Raw genomic sequence first — 25,290 nt, 5'->3', positions numbered from 1 at the left:
CATTATACTTTTCTCAATTTCCTAATTAACCCTGTGGAGGGGAGGAATTAGGTCATATCTACACCTAGGATTTATAGGCAGATTAATATTAAATGTGGCTTCACTGAACTATATACATGCTTAACTCTTCTGATCGTGTCATATTAGGTAATCTAGAATTCTGTCAACCTTTTGGTTATATATTTTTATCTTTAATTTTAATTCAGCTGCCAAGTTATATAGTGTATAGTATTTCACTAGAGGTATTCTGGGGCAGGACTCAATTCCGCATCCTGAAGTGCGTGGAACATCCAGAGATAGCACTGGCCTCATCCCGTGATACAACAGAATCACACTGCAAGCTAGTCTCCGTTTCCTTCTCTGCTTTTGCTGCTTTGAGCCATTGCTACCTTCTAAAATATGTATCCGTTGAGTGTTTTTCCAGAATTACGTTTCCCCTAGGGTACATTCACTGGCATTTTAAAAACTACTGTTTTCATTTTTTGTTTCTCTGCATATAAAAGATAGTATATGGAGCTTCCAGATAATACGGCAGGAAGCTGCCAACTCTCGATTCTGTTGTGTCTTGCCTCTAAAATACTTAGTAGAACATACAAAAAAGATGTAAATGTCAGTAGCTCTAAAAACTATGGAAACTATTTTCTGGGTGAACAGTAGCAGTGGCCACTCACTCAGGCTGAATCCCTGAGGCAGGATGGCAGAGCGATAGGGACAAACGAAAGTGTTTTCCATCCACCTTCCTTCATTGGCCTCCCTCTTACAGTCAGAGAATCTTAGCCTAAAATTTGTTGCTCCCCGTGCATGAGATTTCATTACAGTCCATTTTTTATTTGCCTAGCAGGTGTTGAGTAAAATTTTTCACAAGTTGTTAAGAGTGAAGTTTGGTAGGAAAACTGTGTATAGCCAGAAATACGTGTACTTTCTGTGGCTAAAAAGGACTAGAAAAATAGATATGTAGCATAATACTGGAGACCTGGAGTGACGGAAAGAGGATTGGAGACTCTGTCTTCATCTATGAGGTTCTAATATTTTATGCATGATTTATTCTTATTTATATGATGTTTTAAATATATATATATATATATATATATATATATATATATATATATATATACACATAGAAAAAAATAACACTAGAAGTAAAAATACCAAAATCTTATTTAACAGTGATGAATTCTGATAGTGGAAATATGGGTGATTGCTACATTTTTCTTTGAACTGTTCTATATTTTTAAAATTAAAAACAGTTATTCACATGGTGGTAACTTTATTCTAGTAAATTTTAAATTGGTTGTAAACCTTTCCCTTCATTCTAGGGAAAAAACAAAAAACATTAAAAAAAATAGTTCACAGAGCAAAAGATAGGGAGATGATAAAAATGAGTGTATAATAGTAAATAAAAATGGACTAAACTCTTAAATTAATCTTTCAGAATGGGTCAAAAAGATTAAAATCCGAGTATATTCTGTTTACAAAAGTGACACTTAACACAAAGTGGGCAAGACATGTCAGGAATCACAAGTAAATCAGGGTATTAATATTAATATGAAACAGTAGGGCTCAAGGTGCGATATATAGTAAAACAAAGAAGGCATTTTATTTTTGTAAAGGAGACTCTTCTGCAATGTATCATCAACCTTAGCTCTCGGGAACATAGAGATTGTGTCTATAAAACAAAAATGACTGAGTATACAAGGAGAACCTGGCAAAAACTCCATAGTTATAAGAAACTTTAATATACCACTCTGACTTTGATCAAATATATTAACAATAAGGATCTGGAAACCAAGATAACATAATAAAATAGGGGGTTCAGAGATATATCCACCAAAGCTTGTGTCCTATAGACCAGGGTTTGGCCAACTTTTTCTGTAAAGCGCCACATAGTAAATATTTGGGGCTTTGCAGGCCGTATGGTCTCTTTTGCAACTACTCAACTGCCCTTGTAGCATGAAAGCAACTGTAGAAAGTATACAGATGAATGCGCCTGGCTAGACTCCAATAAAAGTTTATTATTGACACTGAAAGTTGAATTTCCTAAAATTTTTCATGTCACGAGAATTATTCCTTTCACCTTTTGTCAACCACTTAAAACACATAAAAGCAGGAATTCCCTGGTTGTCCAGTGGTTAGGACTCCACGCTCTCACTGCCGAGGGCCCAGGTTCAGTCCCTGACCGGGGAACTAAGATTCCACAAGCCTCATGGTGTGGCCAAAAAAAAAAAGTCAAAACCATTCTTAGACCACATATATACAAAAAGAGGCACCAGGCAGGATTTGGCACAAGGCTACAGGTTACAGACTCCTGATAGAGACAAAGATTTGGCAAATCTAATTAAGAAATCTAGGGGAAAACGCCACAAAATTAGAAACGATGAAGAGGATATAGCCAGTAATATAAATTTATTCTAAAATTTATAGCAAATATTTAATACAATTTTAGATTATTGAATTTGAAAATAGTAAATAAACAACTTTGTGGAAAAATATAAATTGCCTAAACTTTTCCAGAGGGAGGAAAATACTTTAAAAATCTAGTAATTGTAGAAGAAATTGAAAAAGTTATCAAAATAATTCCATAAAAACAAGTCAGGGGCTTCCCTGGTGGCGCAGTGGTTGAGAGTCCGCCTGCCGATGCAGGGCACACGGGTTCGTGCCCCAGTCCGAGAAGATCCCACATGCCGCAGAGTGGCTAGGCCCGTGAGCCGTGGCCGCTGAGCCTCCGCAACGGGAGAGGCCACAACAGTGAGAGGCCCACGTACCGCAAAAAAAAAAAAAAAGAAAAGAAATAACTTACAAATCACCATGTGCACCATGTTGCCAATTATGTTAAAAGTCCATATATAAGGCTAGAAAGAAGACTGTAAGAAAATGCACCAAAGTCTTATAGGTGACTGAGAGGATTATAAATGACTGTTATTTTCTCTATAATTTTCAGTTTTTTAATTTTTTTCCCACTGCCATGTATTTCTTTTTTAATTTAATTAGTTCCTTTAAACAAAATAGTTCAAATGATAAGAGCATTTTTTTACATGAACATTTTTAAGGCACTTGATACATATTGCAAAATTGCCCTCCAGGAAAGTTGTACCAGTTACACACCCACCAGCAATGTTCGCTTTCATTTTTTAATTCAGTCTAATTTTGTCTCAATCTGCTAATATTTCTAATCTTGTTTCATCCCTTTTTATTATTTCTTTGGGGTTCCAACACCTCCTAGTTTAGTGTTCTCATTGAATTTCATTAGCAGCTGTTTCATTAGTAGCACAGAAGAAGGATTAAAGTGTTAACTTGGATAGACTTTGACAAAAACCTATAAAAATGTATGTTATTATCTTTGTATAAATCCTATTTAATCAAAGTTCCTCAGAAATCTCTCTTTGGTACTTATTTTAAGGGATAGAACTGGCCACTGATGGCATTCCAGACCTTGGTGTGTGTGTATCTCTCTAGGTGGGAATGGCGTATTCGTGATGTATCTAGATTCACGAGGCTTAATGAGGTTCTATGGAAGTTCAGATCAGTTCACTGCCGTTTGCTTTCACTCTTCAGCAACCAAGGAATCCACCTTCACTGTGGGTCCTTGATTACTTTTTTTACACAAAAATTTCTTGTTTTGTAAAGTATCTACCAGAATAGGTATATTCTGAAAGTATTGTGAATGAACCGTTTTTTCTTTACTAAATGTACTAAGAATATTAGCAAGGTACACTTTTCGTAAAATATTCAGGCCCTCTTTTTTTGTTTTTTGTTTGTTTTGTGCACAAAATGTCACATATTAAATTTGGTAAAGGTACATACACATTCTCACTTTCTACGATCTCTGCTAACAGATGACTAATGCAAAATATTGAATAATTTTTAAAATCAGTACTTAATTTTGTAGAGATAATTAGAGAGAAATTCAACTCTGACATAAATACTCACCCCACTCTGTTCTTGGGCCTACTTCTGTTAGAGGGTAACCCATAAATAATTCACGAAGCTGACATTACTCATGTGTATTGTGATAATCTTCTCTGGGAAAATTTTAGCAGCTCTTCTAATATAGATTGCCAGGTATCAGTAGTTGGGAATGCAAGTCGACTTCTAATTATGCAGAGGCTGATTATTCAGACGACAGACTGTTTGTGCCCTGCACTGCTCCTTCCTGCTGCCTCCTTACCTTTTAGCATTTCTGCTGCTCATTGGTACATGTACCAGAAGGTAGGCATTGGACAAGGGGGAGGGGGAGGGGACACTAAAATCAGTTAAGCTTTTAGGAGAAGCTCTAATGAAAGATTTCAATACACTTTGTAGAATTGTCGACTAAAATTGAGTCATTCAGGTTCCCTGCGAATTTTATTTACTTGTTCTAATTCTTGTCTTCCACAGCAGCAGGTAATAGAATCGTCTGCAGAGAGACGATATTATTCCTTATAGTTAATGTTTTCCTTTCTAGAACATTTTCACATGATGGTTTGTATTTTCTTCATTCATTTCATATGTACCTAGACCGCATCATTTGGTGATTGGTGCATTGAGATTCCTGGCATATACGGTGATACCACAATTATCTGATGGCTTATCAGTTTTCCAGAAAACTGAAAGTTCCTCTCTAAGTACCAGTATCTTTCATATTTCAACCAGCCTTGTCGGAAACACTATCTCCTCATGCTTACACCAAGGCTGCTGAACACAAGTTAAGCCTTTCTGTATGCCCAAGGTTATCTGTACATGCATCCTCCCGAGACATAGATAGCTATGACAGAAACCCGTGCAAGTATGGGGTCAGTCTGAGAACCTCTGGTTAAGCTCCGAGTGGTGCTAGTGTTTTTGTTTGCCTGAGGCTGTTACTCTTGTATAAGTTTTCTGCCTCCTCCTCCAGTCTGTCCCCGTCTCCTTTGCCATTGGCAGAAAACCTGCCTCTTAGTAGTTCTCTGTTTCTGGACTGTGGTGGGCTGAGAAACTGAATAACCACGCCAGTTCGAACTGTGGCTAAAATAAGAGGAAGTGGGCCTGCAGCAGAATACAGAGAATTCACACATGAATGTAAGTGCATGAGCCTTGGTGCAGAAGTAGCCTCACTGCTTAGAGGCTTTTTTCTTCCTTCCTTCCTGATTTTCAGTCACGTGGTTAAATTGCTGGTTTAATTGTGCTTCAAAGAAGAGATGGTTAGGGACGTGAGACTGTCCGGAATAGAAGTGGTCCAAAGAGTTTTTTCAGTGAGAACTACTGCTTGACTGATTTCCCATCAAGTTGGGACAAAGGGCAGAATGAAGAGGTGAGCATAAGAAATATTGATTTTTTTAAATGTATGACAGGCCTATTTAGTTTAGGATAGTAATTAGGTTACTTGTTCTATTAACCAACCAAAGACCAGTTAAACAAAAGCACTTGGACTATAAAAAAGTCTTTAGGAAATAACCTCATCTGGTACTCTGGTTTCCGTGTTGGCATGAACATTATGAAACTGTCTATCTGGAAGGCTCCCTACTGATAATTCTTTTTTTATTACTCTCTATAAATTCTAATCTTTGGATTTTTTGTGGTATTGAGACACAGTAGTTAGGTTCCAAGATTCTGGTGGACGTTTCACGTGCTCATTCGCTTTGCTTCCCGGGAACCAGAGTTTGCTCTGAGTCATGCTCTGTCTGATTTATCTCGGATCCAGCTTGTGGAGCTCTGACTCAGCCGCGCTTCAGGCCCGATTGCCCAGCTCGTCTTCTGAGGAATGGAGGGTGAGGCCAGGATGAGCGTCCTGACACATTTTTCCCTTTTTCCTCTTGCACTCTCAGGATCTGAAAAGAACCTCATTACGAACAGCAGGCAGGTGCGCCTTGCCACGGGGCTGTTCCCCGTCGTCAGCCTCCTGAACCATTCCTGCAGCCCCAATACCAGCGTGTCCTTCATTAGCACCGTCGCCACCGTTCGGGCATCTCAGCAGATTAAAAAAGGACAAGAGATTCTCCACTGCTATGGTGAGCCATCCATCCTCCCTCCTGTCCACCTTTCTCCAGCAGAAAAGGACAGGGTGAATTCGCCTGAGCAAGCCACAGGGCAGGTGCCTCACCTGTGCAGAGTCTGCATCCTGGCAGAGGCAGTGCATACTTATGGGGAAGAAAAGCCTCCTCGCTAGGCCCTGTTGTATCTGTGCTATCGGGTAGACACTCCCTGCTTGATCCCTGTAAATGTCCTATTCTGAAAATAGGCCAGGAACAACTTCTTGGTTTCTTTTTCATCCTGTCCCCGCAACTTGGAAGCCTGTTTCTATATCTAGTTCCACAAATGTTTGACTGAAAGGTCCCTGTCGCATGATGAGTGATTGACCAGACCCTCCGCTAAGCTGAAGTTTTTTAGGTAGTGCTTGATGCTCTCTTGCTTTAAATGTTGGCCAAGCGTGGTGTCTCTGCAGGGCCCCACGAGAGCAGGATGGGTGTTGCCGAGAGGCGCCAGAAGCTGAGGTCTCAGTATTTCTTTGACTGCAACTGTCCCCCTTGTGAACGTGAGAAGCAGAGACCCTCGCAGGGGCCCGGGCGGGAAGCCTTCTGTTGTCACCGTTGCAGAGCACTCCTGCAGGTGAATCTCTTTCTCCCCTCCCTTCTCTTTGCTTTTCCTGGCGGTCAGTTATCCAGCCTAAAGGCTTTAAATCTTTAGGAGGAAGCCATTGGGACTTAGAGGTGCTGATAGCAGTTCTCTCTCTTCCCTTTTGCCCACCTTCCCCGCACATAGATTACCCCCTGCAGGAGCCACAGGCAAAGCTTGGATTTAGTGATCTCTTTCTTGCAAAGAACAGAAAATCCCACCTAAACTGATTTGGGGTTCAGGGAGACCGGGAATTTATTTGCTCAAGTAAATCACTCAGAAGTCCCAGAGTAGGGGTACTTCAAATACAACGTGATCCAGGGGCTCAGATAATGTCACCAAGACCTACTTTTTCTTTCCACCTCCCTCAGCTCCATTTTCTGTATTATTCAGCCCAACCTCAGACAGACTTCCCTCCTGTGGTGACCAGATGGCTGCTAGCAGCTCCAGCGTCAGATTCCCCCGGTCCAGAAGGATAAAAACATATGTACTCTAACAGAGATCTGGGCAAAAATCGTACTGTGTTTTATCAACCTGATACCTGCATCTGGAGGAAAAGCAGAGTCACAGTTTCCCCCCAGCCATTTGGGCCAGATCGGAGCCACGTGCTCCCCACTCAGCCCCCAGGCCCTGACTTCAGGAGGGTGGGAAAGGATCCTCCGGAGAAGTCAGGTTGCTACAGCCAAATGGGGCCACAGATTCTGGCGTCTGAAAGACAGCAAATGTCTTAGAGCTGTAAGTAGAACGTGGAGCTGGTTGTGTTGGAAAGCTGCAGTCACAAGCCCGAGGACGAATGTGGGGAGGCCTCACCCAGCACCTTTTTTCTGTTGGTTTCCTTATGGCTCTTTCATAACCACTAGAAATGTGTCTGTCATCCAAAGTCCCAGCCCCAAAGAGAAAAAAGAGAGGGGCTCTCAAGATGGAAAGACATTGTGGTCTGTACCAGTTTAATTTGGTTGCAAAAAGTAAATCTCAAGCAGGGATCGGCTCCTGCTCTCATTGCAGTTGCCGCCATCAAACCAGATCCAGTCTGCCCTTGGCCATGGTGTGTTGCTGCAGGCGTCTTTCCCCCATAGGGTCAGAAGCTCTGGAGCAATCCTGTAACGTAAGCGCATGCAGTGTCGCTAGCGGACTCTGGTACAGGAATAAAGACAAAACTGACTTCCACAGGGATATGATGTTCTGAGCTGTGGCAGCGCATCTTGTACGGAATCAGTCAGCAGAGATCACCTAGTCTCTCAGCTACAGGACCTTCAGCAGCAGGTGGGGATGGCCCGGAAGCTTCTCAGAAATGGCGAACTAGGTGAGACTGGCTCCCTGCTTTGGTCCTCCAGCCCCTTCCCTTTTCTTCATTTTGAGATCACCTTGAATTCAGGGATACTCGGTGAAGACTGAAGCATTGAATTTAATTATCCCCATGCCAGCCACAAGATGGCTTTGTAGGCCAATGAGACCAAACCCTTACCAGCTCAGTTTGCCTGGCGTCCTTGAAAAAGGGCCAACTGATTTAAGCTGTTGTTCTCTTAGGCATCAGAGAGTTAGTTAAAGACTAACGGGTTGTCTCTGACATCCGTGATCTTTGTGCATATCCAGAAGTTCAGTGTCATTTATTTTAATTCGAGGGCCTCATGACCTAATTTCCTAGAGAAATTGCTCTGCCCTCATCAGAGCATCATCTCTCTTCTAAAGAGCAGTGGGGGGACTTCCCTGGTGGTCCAGTGGTTAAGAATCCGCCTTCCAACACAGGGGAGGCCGGTTTGATCCCTGGTCAGGGAACTAGGATCCCACATGCCGTGGGGCAACTAAGCCTGTGCACCACAACTACTGAGCCCACGCACCACAACTAGAGAGCCCACGTGCCACAGCTACAGAGCCCAAGCACTCTGGAGCCCGTGCACCACAACTAGAGAGCCCGAGCGCCACAACTACCGAGCCCATGCTCTGGAGCCCACGCACCACAACAAAAGATCCCATGTGTGGCAACTAAGCCCTGACGAAGCCAAAAATAAAATAAATAAATAAATGTTTTAAAAAATAAAAATAAGAAAAATAAAGGGCATTGGGGCATGTGCCCAATGGGTGTAAGTATCCTGCTTTTTCCAGAAAGGGAGTGATGGAACCCCTCATTACCTTGGAAAACTCTGCCTTAGAGTTTGACATCGTGGGAATTTATTTACCCTATTTTTATGAGAGTTGACCTTTAGCTTAGATTTTTGAGTCAAGAGAAATAATGATCTTAAATGGAATGTAGTCATTCCACTTCAAACTGAAGTTGGAAACCCACAGTAAATGTGGGGAGGCCTCACCCAGCACCTTTTGCTATTGAAAGAGAAAACATAAGAGAACAGCTTTATTGGAACAAAAATTGTGGGTTGATCACAACCCAAGGAGACAAAGTGAGGTTTCCACATTCAGCCCAGCCCATAGAGAATTTAAGGGCTGGGTTTTCATTTCTAAGACGGGGGCGTTTGTGTCTGTAATGAGCCCACTTTCCTTTGAATTGATAGAGCGAGCCATTCAGCTGTTGTTGGGATGCCGGCATGCTGCTGAGAGCTTCCTGTTGGCGGAACACAGCGTGGTGGGAGGAATCGAGGATGACCTGGCCCAGGCCTATGCTGCCTCAGGTAAGATGTGTGTCTTCACCTTCCGCTCCAAGGAATGACCCTGCCTTGTGCGTTTGGTCATGATCTTAGCCTCGTCTGGTTGGTTCTCTCTTAGTCTTTCAACTGAGGCTGCTCTCACTTCCATTTAGCTTTCCTTACCTTGAAAATGTTCATCCACAGTTGACTGTGGTTCTTTTCTGGAACCAGATTTTCCTTTCTTTACAGGGGACTGGGAGAAGTCAGCCGCCCATCTACAGAAGAGTCTCCGAGTGGTTGAGGTTCGCCACGGGCCAACCAGTGTTGAGATGGGCCATGAACTCTTCAAACTGGCCCAAATCTTCTTCAATGGGTAAGTCTTTCTCTTGTTTCCTAGCACTTCACCAGGCCACATACCGTTCTTTTATTAGGCTCTTCTGTGTATCCCTTTTATTTTCTACAGTGCTTTTAAGCATGTTGACACGTCTTTATTTCCCGTTTAGGAGAGATTCTTCTTTCTGTTCTGCTAACAAACTTGAAACTTTAGAATTTCCTCCTGGGAGATACGGGGAAGCTCTTAGCTCTGAAGGGAGTTTCCCAGGAAGAACTTGCCCAGGCCCCCGCCCCCCAACCTGCCACCGCCACCTCATAGAGGTTCTTCTCAGTCCCCTCCCCCACCCCGCCCCACCACCCCCCCCACACAGTTATTCACACCTCCCCCCCTCAGCACTCATTCTCAGCACACTCAGCTCCAGGGCCTCTTCTTCCCCCTGGTCCTATTCCTTTGAAAGCAGCTGTAATCAAGCACGAGTCATCTGGCTCCCCAGGGGACATCTAGCAATGTCTGGAGACATTTTTTGATTGTCATGACCCAGGGTGGAGGCCAGAGATGCTGTTAAACATCTGACAGTGCACAAGATAGCCCCCGCACACACACAGCTAAGAATTATCCGGCCCCAAATGTCAACAGTGTCAAGGTTGAGAAACCCAGCTTTAAAGGTTAAAAGGAAAGAAGAGTAGGGTTGATGAGTTGACGCCTCATCCACTTTTGTAACTGGGATCACTAGGAGACCCTGATGTCAGTATTTCTAGACGGAATATGTCCAAGCTTGGTAAAGCTGCTGTGTGGGAGAGTGTTTGAAGCTCGGTCCCAGGATTATGAGGTGGGTGGACCTGATACCCAAGATATAGAGGCAGTCCACCCCGTCAGAGAGAGGGAAAGGGCTGCAGAGTCAGGCCACAGGCGGACTCCGTGACTCTAAGGCAGAGACTGCTGAGTAAACCTTGGGGTAAATATCAGATTAGTGCTTTGAGATCTGCCTGTTTCTCAGAATCCTGGAATCTTTATACCTTTTTTTCATAACTCTCGTCTCAAACTCTGCCTTTCAGTGTATTTCTGAGAGTCTTATCTGCCCTTCTAGATTGTAAGATCCTTGAAGACAAAAATGATCTGCTTTACATTCTCCACAGGGTATGAGTAGGCCCTCAGTTAATGTTTGCCTGGTTGAATGGATGGATTCACTCCTCTTACCTCCTTTGGTTCAGGTTTGCAATACCCGAAGCTCTGAACACAATACAACAGGCAGAAAAGGTTCTGCTGGTACACTATGGCCCTTGGAATGACGAGATCCAGGAGCTACAAAAGATGAAATCCTGTTTGTTGGACTTGCCGCCCATCCTTGTGGGACCCAACCAATAGGGTCCCAAGGGGACGTTGACCAACAGGAAAGGAGCCCGTGTGGGAGGAGTTAAAGAGGGTCTGTTGCTGCTGAGCTGTCGCCAAACAATACAGGACTTGCCCGACAGTCACAAGCCTAGTGTATGAGGGGAGGGGAGGGCTCAGAAAGCTTTGCAGTTAGAGACGTGCTCACCTATGTTTTTTTTTTTTTACATCTTTATTGGAGTATAATTGCTTTACAATGGTGTGTTAGTTTCTGCTTTATAACAAAGTGAATCAGTTGTACGTATACATATGTTCCCATATCTCTTCCCTCTTGCGTCTCCCTCCCTCCCACCCTCCCTATTGCTCACCTATTTTGATGAATGTTTCTTGAAGTAGTTAACTGCTCTGCAACAAAAACTCCTGGTTCCCAGAAAAAAACTTAAAACTGGTATCTGGAGAACCTAAGCCCTTTAAAAGGATTTTAGCTGATCTGCAGGCATCTGGATGTTAGCCTGGGGTTTTGGCTAGACGCCTCCTCACTAAATGATGATAGTCTGTTTCCCTGGAACATTCCTTTGGTTCTAGTAGTAATGAAACGTTGTGTACCACTCCAGTGGGAACTTAAACTCTTAATAGTCGTATTGTAATTGAAAAATAATTATAAGCAAGAAATTAGTGAGGCTCCTTACCTCTGGAGGTATAGTTTCATTTATGGTACCTAGCTTCCTTGAATCCTTTGTTAAAACCAGTGGAGTATAAATTGTGAATAGAGAAATAAATATGGGGCCATTTTATTGTTGGGGAATTTCTTCCTAGGATGGCAACTCTAAATTTGTTTTCTACCAGTTTTCGAGTCCTTATTCTCTGGTTTTCATTCTGTACTCTGGGCAGACTCACTGACCAAACAGTAATAAAATCAAGCTTGTAGCAATGACTTTACAACACATCGTTTCTGAGTTCTGTTTATTAGCAAGCCTGAAAAGAGACCGCTTTTTTCTACCTCCCCAAGCAGGCAAATGAAATACAGACTGCATAATTACTGAGAAGGGGAAAAAAAAAACAACTTCAGAAGATGCTGAGGGTGTGGGCATTGCCGCTAGCGGTTTCACACTTAAGAGACAAAAAGTAGGAATGATAGCTGTTGTCTACCTGGATGTATAGCAATAGTCTAAACCCCATCCCAGTCAGAAGGCCGGGAGACTCTGGGTCTGAACCCTGGGTGCTCTGTCACCACTGGGGACCATGTGGTTCAGATGAGTTGGTGGAAAAGAATACACACTGCTTTGAGAGTTTGCCCCCCCCAGCCATGCCCAAGAAGTGCCCAGTGGTTGCCCCGGCATTATAATCAGGAACTGAATAGCCCCGAAGCTGCCTGGGAGTAGCTTTTCAGGAAGCTGAGTGTTCAGAACATGGTTCACACTCAAATATTTGAATGAAGGGCAGGCAGAATCGCATTTATCTTCCTTTCTACTAACTCACTTCGGCAAGGGCTGTGGCCAATGAGATGTTTTGGTAGAGCTAACTCAAGAAGAAAAATTTAGTCTTGACCAATTCTGTAGTTCTTTTCCAAACACTTGGCATGTTTCATGTTCCTGAAAAAGGAGGTTCTGTTGTACTTTGTAAAATAGGCCCCCTTCCTTAAAAAGAATTTGTGTAGAATTTTACATAGCAGACCTCATCTTATGGGAACCTGAGAGCTTTCCTTAAATGCTCTATGAAATAAAGAATTCTTTCCTGAAGTTACAGACTTCCTCCCTTATCTGTCTGCATGTTATCCTGTGTTGTCAGGTGACATTAGCTTGACGGGGGGGATATCCGTGCTTGCATTAAAACCTAAAGTCCGGTGTATTTAAGAGCATGGTCCACCGATTGTGGAGACAGGAAATTCCTTCCCGGGGGATTAGTGACCTAGAGTGTAAACCCCACAGGGCAGAGAATCCATCCCGACATCATACAATGCAAACAACTACAGTTGTTGTCTCACCTGGTGACTTTCTCTGCAGAGTTTAGTTAGACCCAGGCTATAAATACAGGACCAGCAAATTCCTAAAGGGTTATTTATCTTCATATTAAATTGAACATAGCTCAAAATAGGAGGAACAGGGTAACAAAAGTTAAGGATAAAGCACTTTTATTGCAAAGTATACATTGAAACATAGGGGCAGCCTTCATGGAATATATAAGCTGCCATCCCTCTAGCGTTTTCTTCTGGGGTATTTGAACACTAAATTGGAGTATTAAGTGCCCCTGGGGTCCAGAATTTTGCCTATGAAGAGAAGGGCCCCTGTGTCTGTGTCCCTCAGTACAAAGATGAAAGGTTGGTTAAGGTGATAGTCCAGAGAGAAGGTGAGGTGGGCAGGCTGGAGCCCTGGGCTGGGGGTGGTACCCGCCCCATCTTCATTCCACTCAAAGCCAGTGCGATGTTCCACTTGAGTAACTTTGATAGGTTTGCCCGTGATCTTGCTAAAGTCTGGTGAATCAAACAAGGACTGCAATTCTGCAGAGATCGAGAGGGATTTCCGTTAAAACCTTGCCTCATCAACACCCCAAGGAAGAGTACAGTCCTGATTCTTAAATTCTGATTCTCGAGAAGGCAAGCAAGCTGGGAGCGGAACAACCACTTTTGACCTGTGAGGTGTGTAGGGCTCTGGGCTGGTTAAGGGTTAAGTGACTTGCCCAGGAGCACACAGCAAGTGAGGTTAAGATTAGAAACCAGGTCAGCAGACCTATCTTGAGAGGCAGTGTTCTGAGTTGCTGTTATAAGACGTATGCTCTTGGGGCTGAGGAATGAGTCTGATAAGGAAGGCAGTTCAGTCTTCCCCTCCAGCACTATTAGAATTAAGGAGTCGTCCCTGGCCTCGGTACAATGCCATGGAGCCTTTGCGTTCCGCTTAGCAAGGCGAAAGGCTCAAAGACTCTACCCCACCCACCCCAGGAGCAAAGAGGTCTTGCAGAAACATACTCATCTCCTGCACGGACTTGGTGAGTTCGCCTTCGTAACTCAGCTTCAGCTTGGGGATGGTCAGGACCGCTTGAACAGTCTTCAGTTCTCGGTCTATGTCATGAATGAACTCAGAGGTGAGGCTCTCTTCGATAATGGTCAGGTTCTGGGTCACTTTCAGAGGCAGGAAGAAGATGATACTCATTCTGCCGGTCAAGGGCAGCTGGGCAATCTGACACAACAGGGAGGAAGCACATGCGTTAGTCCTTTGGAGCCCAGGAGCCTAGAGATAGGCACACACCCCCAAGCCGCCTTCTCCTCTCCTGTAACCAGGCCCTGCCACGCTTTCCCAGCCCCTCATCTATGTAACAGTTGTCCCTCTAAGCTAATTGCTTTCCGGCAGCAAGGTGTCTACTGATGTTTCTTCAAAAAGTAGGCCATTGTCCTTTCTTACCTGGGCCTAATACCAACTGAAGTTATCTGCTGAAAGAATTTTCTCCTGTGGTTCTAAAGAGCTAGAATTGAATTCCAGGTCTGTGTTTTCTCCCAAGGTTTGTCTGCCAACAGTTACTGATCATCTGTTATGTACAGAGCCCTGGACTGGAAATGGGGACTCCGGGCAGAGCACACAGAAGGAGCAATACAGTGGTGCTTTGAGCAGCGGTTCTTAACCTCAGGTCCACAAGACAGATGGCATCAGAGGTCCCAAGAGCCCCTGAAATCGTCTACAGAAATGCATACGTGGCATTTCTGTCCAGTGCTTCAGGTGTTTTGTCCGATTTCCAAAGAAAAAAGTTAAGAACTACTGACTTCGAATTTTCAAAAGTCAGGTAGGAAAGACTTAGAATGCCAGCAGTTTGGAGTTGTGACGGTTTTTGAAAGTTTAACTTTGACTTCTAGAAATACAAGTTCTCCCCCCAAAAAAAGAGAAAAAGAAGGAAAGAAAAGAGAAGAATTAACACCAGCATTTGAGTGCCCAATCTTCTTTTTAAATTTTTTAATTTCATGCTTATTAATATTTTTTCAGATTTATTCAGACGTATAGTATACGTTGATCATGACACTCCCCTGCATACTTTTTTTTGGGGGGGGCCACACAGCATGTGGGATCTTAGTTCCCTAAACCCACATCCCCTGCATTGGAAGCGCAGTCTTAACTGCTGGACCACCAGGGAAGTCCCTTGAGTGCCCAGTCTTGAGGGCCCATTTCACGTTACCTTATCAACCCTTACAGGAAACCCTGCGTGAGAGGATAAGTTTAGATAACTATGCCCCTTTATTTTGAGGAAAAAAGACTCAGAGAAACGATTAACTTACTGAAAGTCACACAGCAGGTAACATTTAGACCGCTGTCAGATCTCAAAAGTCATTCTATTCCCACTACACCATCCTGCCTGTCCCCGCACCCACTACTCACTCTACCCCTACAGACCTTGCAGTTGAGATCAGAATCCAAGCCGTAGCGTAAGATGGCCTTAGGGTCTGACATCGTGGGGACTTTCACGGTCCTCTCCTCATCCAAGTGGAAATCATCTAGGGAAGTCTTTCTGGAGTCAAACTTCGTTACCCACTGCCCTGGAATGAAACAAATGGAGTGCCCTGAGCCCCGGGAGACCAGAAAGGCGTTGGGACCGTGCTGAGGCCAAAACATATTGCTGAAAATTGCCTGGCTTCAGGAATCTTAGTCGTCAGAGGGTCCTGATACATCAGGGAATAGCTCCATCTCAGAATGTGCAGTCAGGACCACAAAATTTCTTGGGTCCTGAATACCTTCCATACGTAAACTCAGGAGGAAATAGGTTGATTGAAGGGTTTATTCAAGTTCTGTGATAGCCTAGGAGAAAGGTAAACTGGTGTACACTTCTACAGTGTTGTGTCCGGAAGACAATCCAGGGAGGCCAGAGCTGGAAGGGACCTCGACATCATGTCATCAACCCTCTCATAGCTGAAAAAGCCTGGAACCCCAGAGAGGTGAAGTGATGGCCAGTGCTCACACAGCTAGCCGATAGCTAACATGGCCTGTAACAGCTTCTTTCATGTCCTGGAGCTCAGTGCTTCAGGGAGGACTTTTCTCTAGGAGTTTAGGGGTCCACTCTGCCTGATAGACATTTTAAGGGGAGGCTGCCCAAAATCCGATTCGAGGCTCATGAATAGGGCTGGCCTCACACTGGGCCCGTGGAATAGACTGGGGCACATCAACACAGCCTAGAAGAATGTCGTTAGAAAACTAACAACGGTTTATCAACGACCTGCTGTGTGCCCCGGGCATGATGCTAGGGTCCATGTGAAGATGGGAGATGTGGGAAGGGGAAAGGGAAGCTGGGGTGAAGTGAGAGAGTGGCATGGACATATATACACTACCAAATGTAAAATAGCTAGTGGGAAGCAGCCGCATGGCACAGGGACATCAGCTCGGTGCTTTGTGACCACCTAGAGGGGTGGGATAGGGAGGGTGGGAGGGAGACGCAAGAGGGAGGAGATATTGGGGACATATGTATATGTATGGCTGATTCGTTTTGTTGTAAGGCAGAGACTAGCACACCATTGTGAAGCAGTTATACTCCAATAAAGATGTTAAAAAAAAAAAAAAAGATGGAAGAGGACACAGAGTGTCCCTGAAGTCAGTGTATAGTCCCTGAGTGAGAGACAAGAAAACAGGCCCCAAAAGGCTATGAAGCTTGTGCAGGGCTCTGCAGCCAGTACAGGCAGAGCTGGGCCTGGACCCTCACCTGGCTCCAGCCAGAAGTCTGCCAGTGCCTTCCCCAAACAGGTGCAAGAGTGGGAGTGCCCCCTTACCTCTGCGAGTCTTTCTCTACGGCCCCTTACACTTTGTAGGCACTTATCCAATGTTTGCCTTGGGTTTGATGGCAAGCGGGCAGCCCTCAGGCAGGTGCCTCTCCTGGGTCCTCCTCTGCCTTCTTTGACTCCCCCTCTTTCCTGGCCCCATCTGACACTTATTGTCTACCCTTGGCCAAAAGCCGAGTGGAGAAGCCCTCACCCTTGAAGTAAGCCACACAAAGAAGGAGAATGCTGATTCCACTGGGCATCTCCCTCGTGGACCTAGCGATTTTCCCTTTCATCCGGGCCTGCACCCAGTTGTTAATCTCCTGAAGGTCCAGGTGAGCGTTGCCGGTCAAGATCCTGGGCCTGGTCCCATACAACTTTTCCAGGGGTGCGACAAAGCTGGCTTTTATCCGCAGCTCTGCAAAGAGACGGGGCACGGGTTAGTGTGCTCTGAGCTGACCCAGCATCCTCTCTGAGAGGTTCTGGTTGACCCTCAGCAGGCCCTGACTTCCTGCCTGGCATCTTCCCGGGACGCGCCAGGGCTCTGTGCCAGCTTCCGCAGGCGCTGGACGGAGAACAACAGATCTCGCTCATTACTGTTCCTCTTCACACCACTGCCCTCACCCGACCCTCCCACTGCCTCCCTCGGCCCGTTTCCTCTTTCCGATCCTCTCTGGGCTCACAGGGCCCCTTCCTGCCCCCCCAGGGCCAGGCCTGGCCAGAGCAGACGTGCTCTGGTGTTTAGAAGGAAACCCCCATGTGCAGCACAGAGCCCCACGCGCCTCAGGCAGCCCGGGCGACTCACTCCTCTCAAAGACGATACGTGAAGCACTCTTGAGGTTCTTCTCCGGGGTGGTGACGGAGGCAAGGAGTTCCTTGTAGGTATCGTGAATGTCTGGCTTGCTGATCAGGTCATAGTAGAGAGCCCGGTGAATGCTGGATTCTGTCCGCTGCTCCGCTCCTGCCAGAGGGATGGACGTGTGAACCTCTGTAACTGCCCACTGGGGCCCAAGTCAGGCCAGCTCCTGGGACGGGGCAGGGACACCGCACCCTAAGTCTTCTTGTCTGCTGGTACTGGGGATGTTCTAGGTGGAAAGGAATTTGAAGGCAATGGAGGAAAAATAGATTTTCCTGAAGGTAGGCTAAAGGCATCAGGCCTAGAGAGATAGAAGGGTGGGAGTGAGGGTTCAAGTCCCTGTGCTTCTCCCATCACAACACTTACCAGACTGTTCTGCAGTTTCCTGTTTATTCGTTTCCCCCGTGAGCTCAGCTGTGTGACCCGAGCGACGGCACAGTCCGTGCCTGTTTGTGTGCAGTTATGTCCCCAGAACCTAGCCACACCGACGAGGCTGGCACGTAGGAGAAGCTCGCTTAAGGAATGTCGATAAGTGGTCCCGAGGCCACACACCTGGGTCAGCAGTGCTCTGCCCCCCGGAGCTCCCACTCCGCACACGCCGGGACCCCCAGGCCCAGCCTCTCGGCCCTCTTCACCCTCCCTGAGTGAACAGTCAGATACGTGCAGAGGCCGGAGGGCAGCTCTAGGATGCAGGGCTTTCTGCGTCCAGGAACTCACCCAGCGAAAGGGCAGAGAGCGCCGTGGCCACGCTGAGCGGAGACAGGAGCACGTTAGCAGCGGGGCTCTCCCTGGATCTCACGCGGTACAAGTCGTAGCCAAAGTTGGAGACGGCGGCCGCCAGCTTGTTCACAGGGACCTTGAAGAAGGGATCCTCCTCCTCCACTGGCAGCCCTGTGGTCTCGGGGGCCAGGGAGCCCTGCATTTGAGCACAAGGACCAGTGCAGATGAGCACAGGATGACTGGTCTCATCGCTTTGTGTGGGACTGTCCTTCTGGTCCTGAGGGCTGTCCTACGCTTAGCCTAACGTTGGAGTGAGTCTGTGCCCCCTGCTCCCGTAGGGGCGCTCTGCTGGGGAGCTTTAAGCACCAGTGACCTGTGAGCCTCAGGCCTGTAACACATTAAAAATAAATAAATAAATAAAAGGAGAGGAGTCCCCCTTCCCAAGAAATTCCGTTCTCAGGCCAGACAGGCTCCCCGTCTGCTTACCCTTGCGCACTGCTCGCGGCTCTCCACCTGGACCCTCCTATCAAACCCTTCCTGTCTTTCATGGCCCTGATGAGATATCACCCCCTCCACCACAGACTTGGCCCCGATGGCCCCAATCTGAAGGCACCTTTTGGTTTTCTGACCATTTTTTCAGAGTCAACTACCGCTTCTGTATTAACCGCCTACCATGTGCCAGCCTCTGTGCTAGTTCTTTTTATTTGACTTACTTCATTTCATACTAGTCAATGTAGATGATACCACCAAAGACTCCTATCTCAAAACTCTGAGTTCCTTGAAAGCCAGAACTGATTCTTTCATATTTCCACCCATCCCCAGCACCTACAGAGTAGGTGTTCAGTAGATAAAAAATAAGTGACTGTCCGTGATGGCCCTGTAAGGATATTTTTAATCCCATTTTATAGATAAGAAAACAGACTCAAGTAACAGTGACTTGTCTAAGATGATAAAGCTAGTGAGAGGTTGAACCAGAATTCAAACTTGGAACTCAAGACAAAGTCCAGGGACTTCCCTGGTGGTGCAGTGGTTGAGAAGTTTCGAGCCCTGGTCCGGGAAGATCCCACATGCCGCGGAGCAACTAAGCGTGTGCACCACAACTACTGAGCCTGCGCTCTAGAGCCCGCGAGCCACACCTACTGAGCCCACGAGCCACAACTACTGAGCCCACATGCCACAACTACTGAAGCCCGCATGCCTAGAGCCCGTGCTCCACAACAAGAGAAGCCACCAAATGAGAGGCCCGCGCACCTCAGCGAAGAGTAGCCCCCGCTCGCCCCAAATAGAGAAAGCCCGCACACAGCAATGAAAACCCAACACAACCAAAAATTAATTAATTAATTTTTTAAAAAAGGACAAGGGACTGGTCCAGAAGTGCCCTGGTCCCTTGTGTGACAGTCACTCCCCCACTGCCACTGTCACATAGCATAGGCTTCTCAGCACCTGCCTTTGCAACCCGACTGTGCTCTCTCTGGGCAGGAAAGAGGCCTTTCCACACTCACACCTCTGCTGCACCCTGTCAGGACTGGAACAAATATCCAAGGCCACCACCCACTCAGTGAGACCCACAAGTAATGCAAGGTAATGAGAAAAGGTCTTCACTGAAGGGACAGCCCTGGACTTGTTAGAGCGTTTTTGCCTTCACCTTGTTGGATCTTACGTTTGTCCCCACTCTGTTCTGTGAAAGGCAGGGTGAGACACTTAATGTTTTGCTGATGGAAAAACCAAGGCCCTGTCTAGACAGAAAGGCCAGAGCCTGGCCTGCATCCTGGGTGTTGTCCTGTCTCCCGTGCTGCCTACTGAGGAGGGGCTGGAATTGCTTATGCCCCCCCAGGCCCCCACCACACACAGCCCGCCTCTGACCTCCTCCAGGCCCGTGTTCTGGCAGCTGCCGTACCCGAGGAGGGCTCCAGTCCAGAGGAGTAGCACAAAGGCCAGCATCCTGGGGCCTGCAAGAAAGCAAAAGGGGTGGCAGGCTGCTTCCCTCACCCACCACCCTGCAACACCCGGCCACCCTGGGCAGGTAGCAGGGCCTTGGCAGGGCTAGGCACCTTCCCTCCAGCCTCCCTGGGCTGGAAGTGGCCCCTCAGCTTGCTGATCCCGCCCTCTCAGCACCTCCCCAGCCCTCCCCCTGCCTCACAGCCCACGGTCCTGTGGCGAGCTTGTGCTCTCATCCATTGTGTGTGCCAGGAGACCCACCTTTGAGCCTAAACCTCCAGGGTAGCGAAGACCCAGCAGTGGGCTCCTCTGTGTGGACACGGGCTTTTCCCTGCGGGCACGCTGACCAGCTCTGGATATAGGATTTGGGTCAATGTCTAGTGAAAGCATGTGGGCAGAACCTAGGTCTCAGATGTAGACTCCCAGAATGTAGAGAATGGGGGCATCTGGTCCAGCCCCTGCTACCCCCAAGTTCTCAAACTCTCTCCTTGAATTCCTCCGCCCTGGAACCTGTGGCCTCATAAGCAACTCGTTCCCTTCTTGGACAGTTCTGTGTCAGAAGCTCTTACTCTCATGGTTAGGAGTGCTGGGTCTAGTGTCAGACAGCCTGGGTTCAAATCTCAATTCTGTGTCTTCTTTGTGCAGCTTGCGGGATCTTAGTTCCCCGACAAGGGATCGAACCTGGGCCCCAGCAGTGAAAGTGCTGAGTCCTAACCACTGGACCGCCAGGGAATTCCCCTCAATTCTGTGTCTTAATACCTCTCTAAATCCCAGTGTCTTCTCTTGTAAAATGGAAGTCAAATAGTACTTACCTATTGTGATGAGAATTAATTAGATGATGCCTTCATAGCGCTTAGTGAGTGACACCAGAGACAGGTGAGTTCTCCAATGATCCCTGAGTCAAAATGTGTCTCCCTACTCCTGGAACCCCAGGGCCCCCCTTCTCCCTGGGGGTAGCCATGTCCTCTTCCCCCCACTAGCTCGGATCTAGCTCTGAAACCTCCACGAATTCCTTCCTTCAGGTTAAGTAACCCCACTTCTTAGTGAGACCACCCAAGTCCCTTTACCTCCTGAGCAGTAGCCTCTTTGGACGGGACTCTGGTCTGACCCCTGGACCACAAGGGAAAAGGGAACTCTGGGTCTAGGGCTCCCCCATTCCTTGCCTTCCTGCATTCATTGCCTCTATGAACACACCCCTGGAATCAGGATGTGGAGGTGGGAGGGGAGGAAGGCAGCTGAGGGTGTTCATAAATAAGATCTTCTGAGAGGCCTTCTGGTTAGAGCGTGGGACAAGGTCTCAGGAACCAGGACCTCTGCTCTCCCTCCATCCATACTGCCATGTCAAGAACTTATCATCTGGGCTTCCCTGGTGGCACAGTGGTTCAGAATCCATCTGCCAATGCAGGGGACACAGGTTCGAGCCCTGGTCCGGGAAGATCCCACATGCCGCGGAGCAACTAAGCCCGTGAGCTACAACTACTGAGCCTGCGCTCTAGAGCCCGCAAGCCACAACTACTGAAGCCCGCGTGCCTAGAGCCCGTGCTCCGCAACAAGAGAAGCCACCACAATGAGAAGCCCGCACACTGCAACGAAGAGTAGCCCCGGCTCGCTGCAACTAGAGAAAGCCCGTGTGCGCAGCAACGAAGACCCAATGCAGCCAAAAATAAATAAATTTATAAAAAAAAAAAGAACTTATCATCTGTCTTCCCTGCCCCTCCCCTCCCCTGCAGCACAAATACACCCTTGTGTGCACAAACACACACAGGCCAAGGGTCTCAAGCTCGCTCTTCCTTTCATAGACCCATAAACACACACACACACACACACACACACACACACGCACACACGCACACACGCTTTCCTGACTTCTCAGAACAAATAGGAAAATTAAGAGTGCAGTGTGTGATTTGGGGTCAAAATCCTTAAAATTAAGTCTAATAAGCCACTGGACAACATTGTAGAGCATGAAAGGCCGCAAAAGAAAAGATGGCCTCTGAGTTTGCTCGGCTGACGGCCGGACGGCCTGTGGGCCCCAGCCCGGCTTTCTCTCTAAACCCTGATCTCGAGCACGTGTCTCGCAGTGAGTTCCACAGGCCCTTGTGTTCTCAGCCAGCTGCTCTTCCCCGTGGCTGCCCCTGCCACTCAGGGAGAAATCTTCCATTGAGACAACGGAAAAAGCTTTCTGCAGTGCAAGATAGAGCCCTTAAGGCCATCCAGGCTCACAGCTGCTCTCTCCACCCGGCCAGCCCCACCCAGAGCTGGCAGGGGCCTTCCCTGCCTGAGCCTCAGCAGACTGGCTTAGCAGACTGGAAATTCAGTGAGATGCCGGGCCAGAGGGAAAGCTGTTATCTCTAGTTCCTGGGCCAGGGTAGGGAACGGAGATAGGAGGGAGGAGGTGGGAGATGTCATCCTGGCATGGTGTTTAAGGAAACCAAGTTCAAATGCACTTGAAGATGGATCTTCTCTGTAGGAGTCCCTACAGAGTCTGAGCCCACACCTCGGGTCATGTGATCACTTGTCACCACGTGAGTGGACTGAGGACTAAAGATGAGGTGAGCCACCCAGGCAGGGAAAGGCACCTGGGTCCACAGCTGGCCCAGAGCCAGTCTCCAGGTCTGAATCCCCCACCTCCAGCCCTGGGGTTGAGGGAAGTGGAGAGATGATTGAAAACCCCCTGCAAGGGCAGTGAGAGGGTAGAGAGTAAGGGTCTGCACGGGGGCCCCTCTGAGCACACTCAGTGCCCTGTCCAAGATGACTGTTCCGTGGGCTTGTCCAGGCCTCCTTCGCCTGGCCAGGGGCACAAGGACAATGGTGCCACCCTGTCCAAAGGGCAGTGTCCAAGCCAGATTCCTGTCCTACCAGGCGGGGGAGGGCAGGGAGAGGAGGTAGATATCCTCCCCGTCGGGCCAAACTCAGGCCTGCCTTCCTGCCACATTGCCCAAATCAAGAAACACAAGGAACTGATTTTGCGATCTTGCCTTCCAGCTGGGAGGATAAGTTTGAGCCAGTACATGTGTTTCAGATTAAACCCAGTTGTGAGACGAACACCATCCCTCCTCCTCCTCCCAGGACCGCACAGCCTCCAAGCCACATGGCAGTGGGCCTCATGGGCAGTGCAGGGAAGGGCACCGCCCTCTGCCCTGGCTCTGGGAGGGAGATTCCGAGGGGTCCCTCCAGGCCCACCCCACCATTGTGACCCCGTCAGTGCGCAGGCGACTTTTTTTCTGAAGTTTTGGAACCTGAATGAGCGGGGCCAGGGCACCCACGAGTTTCACCTCCCCACACCCCAGAAGGACCAGCCTTAGGGACAGAATTGCCTGGCCCGCTTCCCCTCCCTCCCCTCAGGCTGAGGGCTGAACTCTTGGTGGACCCGCCTGGGCCAGACAATGATGGGGTTTCTGGGAAGCCTGAAGTTTTTCTTTGGCCCAGACCCGCTCCTTGCTGTGGCTTGTCCCAGGGAGCAGCAAGGGTGCGGGCAGCCCTTCTCTCCAGCTCCGGCAGCTGAGCCCCCAAATCCCATACACCAGCTGGGCTAAATAGTGGTCATTGTTGGTGAGAGGCCAAACCCCCACTGGTCGCCCAGCGTTTACTGGCAGCTGATTTGGCCAAAGAAAAAGGGTGGGTACTGGATAGAAGGACCCAGCTGTCCTCCATCCCAGCCCTGCCCGGAAGCCTCCCCACAGGCCAGCTGCTTGGCAGTGTCAGGAAGTTACCTTTGAAATCAGCACCAGTTGCTTTTGAAAAGGCAGCGGGGAGCTGAGCCCAAGCCGTGGCCGGGCTGCAAGATGGGCTGCTTCCCTGACTGCCCCAGTGGAGGTACAGCTCCCCGACAGCCTCCTTCCCCCAAGGCTGCAGAGCCCCCTGAAGTGATGCTCAGACCTGACCCAGCAGCCAAGCTCTCTGCTTCTTCCCCGCCACGACCCCCCTCCATTGTTTCCCACCCATTTCATTCAGGAGTCTTTCCAGCCTCTTCTCCTAGTGGTGCAGTAGGGTTGGGTGATAAGTGGGCTCTGACCCCCAACTCCCTCTACCCTCTCTAACCTACTCACCCTGGTGCCCAAGCTGCAGGAACTACTGTCTCCCCACCTCCTCTCCCTTACACCCCTCTTTTCTGCTCCCTGAAGTACCCCTGCTTCACCCCCATCCCCCCAGCCCAGAGGAGCCTCCCTTCTTCCCGAGACACACATGCAGAGCAGACAGGGAGCTCTTTACCTGGGAGTGCGCTGCAGCTCCGCGCCCAGCCTAGGTCTGCACACTGAGGGGGCTTCTGTAAAGCCCAGAGCTTTTTCTGCTGCCTCCTAATCCGGCGTCCAGCAGGCTTCAGATTACAGCTACTCCTTTCTTAAAGCGACCTGCACTCAATTTGGAGTCTGTGATTGCATCATTGTCCGGCGTTAACTTTAACCCACAGCTGCCCTTCCACCGCACACCCCCAGACAGACACATTCACACACCCTCCTGTTCCACCAGACCTTCTTTGGGGTCCTGGCATTCCCACCCAACAGGGCAGCCTGGCCAGCCTGGGTGGGAGCCAGGACTGAGGAAGAGTCTCGCAGGAGGAGGCCCAGGAGGAGGCCGGAATAGAGGAAACAGTGGCCCAGAACTGGGACTCTGGGTTCTTCCTGGTCCTTGGCTCTGGTACTCGGATTTGGGGCAAGACATCACTCATGGCTCCTACCTTTCCTCAGCTGGAAAACGAGGGGTTGGTACTGGGATGTCTGTGTGCTTTTTTAGCCCTGAAATGCTCTGATTTCTGAAGATCAGAAAAGGCAGTGGGGAAATACCTGACCAGAGGAAGAATGAGATGAACTGTAAACATTAGTCCTGAGAGGAGGCTGAGCGTGTCTGCCTGCCACCCACCTGGGCACCGCAGAAATCACCTGGGAGGAGACCACCGAGGCCTTGCTCACCTTGGGGCGTTTAGGAACTTGCAATGCAGTTGTGAAACTAAAATACTGACGTGGGAAATAATTGGAGAATGTACCAAAACGTTTTCTAGGCATGTGTGGATCCTGGTCAGAAGCCCAGTGGTCATTCAGACAAGGAGGGATCAGAAAAGGAAGGGATATTTAGAGGAAGAGAAAATTTAGGGGAACTTCACCTCCTGTGAGGCTCCAGGGAGCAGAGCTAGGGCCCCTGGAAATTTCCAGTGAACCAGATTCAGCTTTATATAAGGAAGAGTGTATCAACAGTCAAGAGTTCATCCCTGGACTTCTCCGGTGGCGCAGTGGTTGAGAGTCCACCT

General features: G+C 48.1%; 2 protein-coding genes across 3 annotated transcripts in view; one reads left to right on the top strand and one right to left on the bottom strand.

Moving 5' to 3' along the window:
- SMYD4 (SET and MYND domain containing 4) overlaps window positions 1-12,638 on the top strand; it is a 38,896-nt gene extending 26,258 nt beyond the window's left edge. Inside the window, exons 7-12 of one of the 2 annotated variants that reach the window (XM_059996402.1) lie at window positions 5,778-5,960; window positions 6,395-6,558; window positions 7,735-7,867; window positions 9,072-9,188; window positions 9,393-9,516; window positions 10,689-12,638. In XM_059996402.1, coding sequence (XP_059852385.1) covers window positions 5,778-5,960; window positions 6,395-6,558; window positions 7,735-7,867; window positions 9,072-9,188; window positions 9,393-9,516; window positions 10,689-10,842 — 875 coding nt within the window. In that variant the 3' untranslated portion in view covers window positions 10,843-12,638. The remainder of the gene's footprint in view (window positions 1-5,777; window positions 5,961-6,394; window positions 6,559-7,734; window positions 7,868-9,071; window positions 9,189-9,392; window positions 9,517-10,688) is intronic. The other variant, XM_059996403.1, reaches the window with a different exon arrangement.
- Window positions 12,639-12,920: 282 nt separating this feature from the next.
- SERPINF1 (serpin family F member 1) lies at window positions 12,921-24,381 on the bottom strand. The gene is made up of 8 exons (XM_059996557.1): window positions 24,258-24,381; window positions 19,971-20,056; window positions 18,105-18,303; window positions 17,337-17,492; window positions 16,746-16,949; window positions 15,180-15,322; window positions 13,769-13,979; window positions 12,921-13,303 (listed from the first exon to the last, which is right to left on the bottom strand). Exons 2-8 carry the CDS (start codon window positions 20,046-20,048, stop codon window positions 13,044-13,046), a joined length of 1,251 nt encoding a protein of 416 aa, XP_059852540.1. The 5' UTR covers window positions 20,049-20,056; window positions 24,258-24,381; the 3' UTR covers window positions 12,921-13,043.
- Window positions 24,382-25,290: the final 909 nt, after the last annotated feature.

The sequence above is a fragment of the Delphinus delphis genome, chromosome 19 (assembly GCF_949987515.2).
Source record: "Delphinus delphis chromosome 19, mDelDel1.2, whole genome shotgun sequence".
In the NCBI taxonomy this organism is placed as follows: domain Eukaryota; kingdom Metazoa; phylum Chordata; class Mammalia; order Artiodactyla; family Delphinidae; genus Delphinus; species Delphinus delphis.
Note: the sequence above shows the minus strand (reverse complement) of the source record. Positions and strands in the feature narration are given on the sequence as shown.

What these genes read in the sequence shown, in the direction of transcription:
- SERPINF1 (XM_059996557.1), bottom strand. Translation starts at nt 20,048, where the DNA reads ATGCTGGCCTTTGTGCTACTCCTCTGGACTGGAGCCCTCCTCGGGTAC. An exon ending in ACGTATCGTCTTTGAGAGGA is followed by an intron (nt 16,950 to 17,336) that starts GTGAGTCGCCCG and finishes GTCTCTTTGCAG; the next exon opens with AGCTGCGGATAAAAGCCAGC. An exon ending in ATTCTGATCTCAACTGCAAG is followed by an intron (nt 13,980 to 15,179) that starts GTCTGTAGGGGT and finishes CTGTTGTGTCAG; the next exon opens with ATTGCCCAGCTGCCCTTGAC.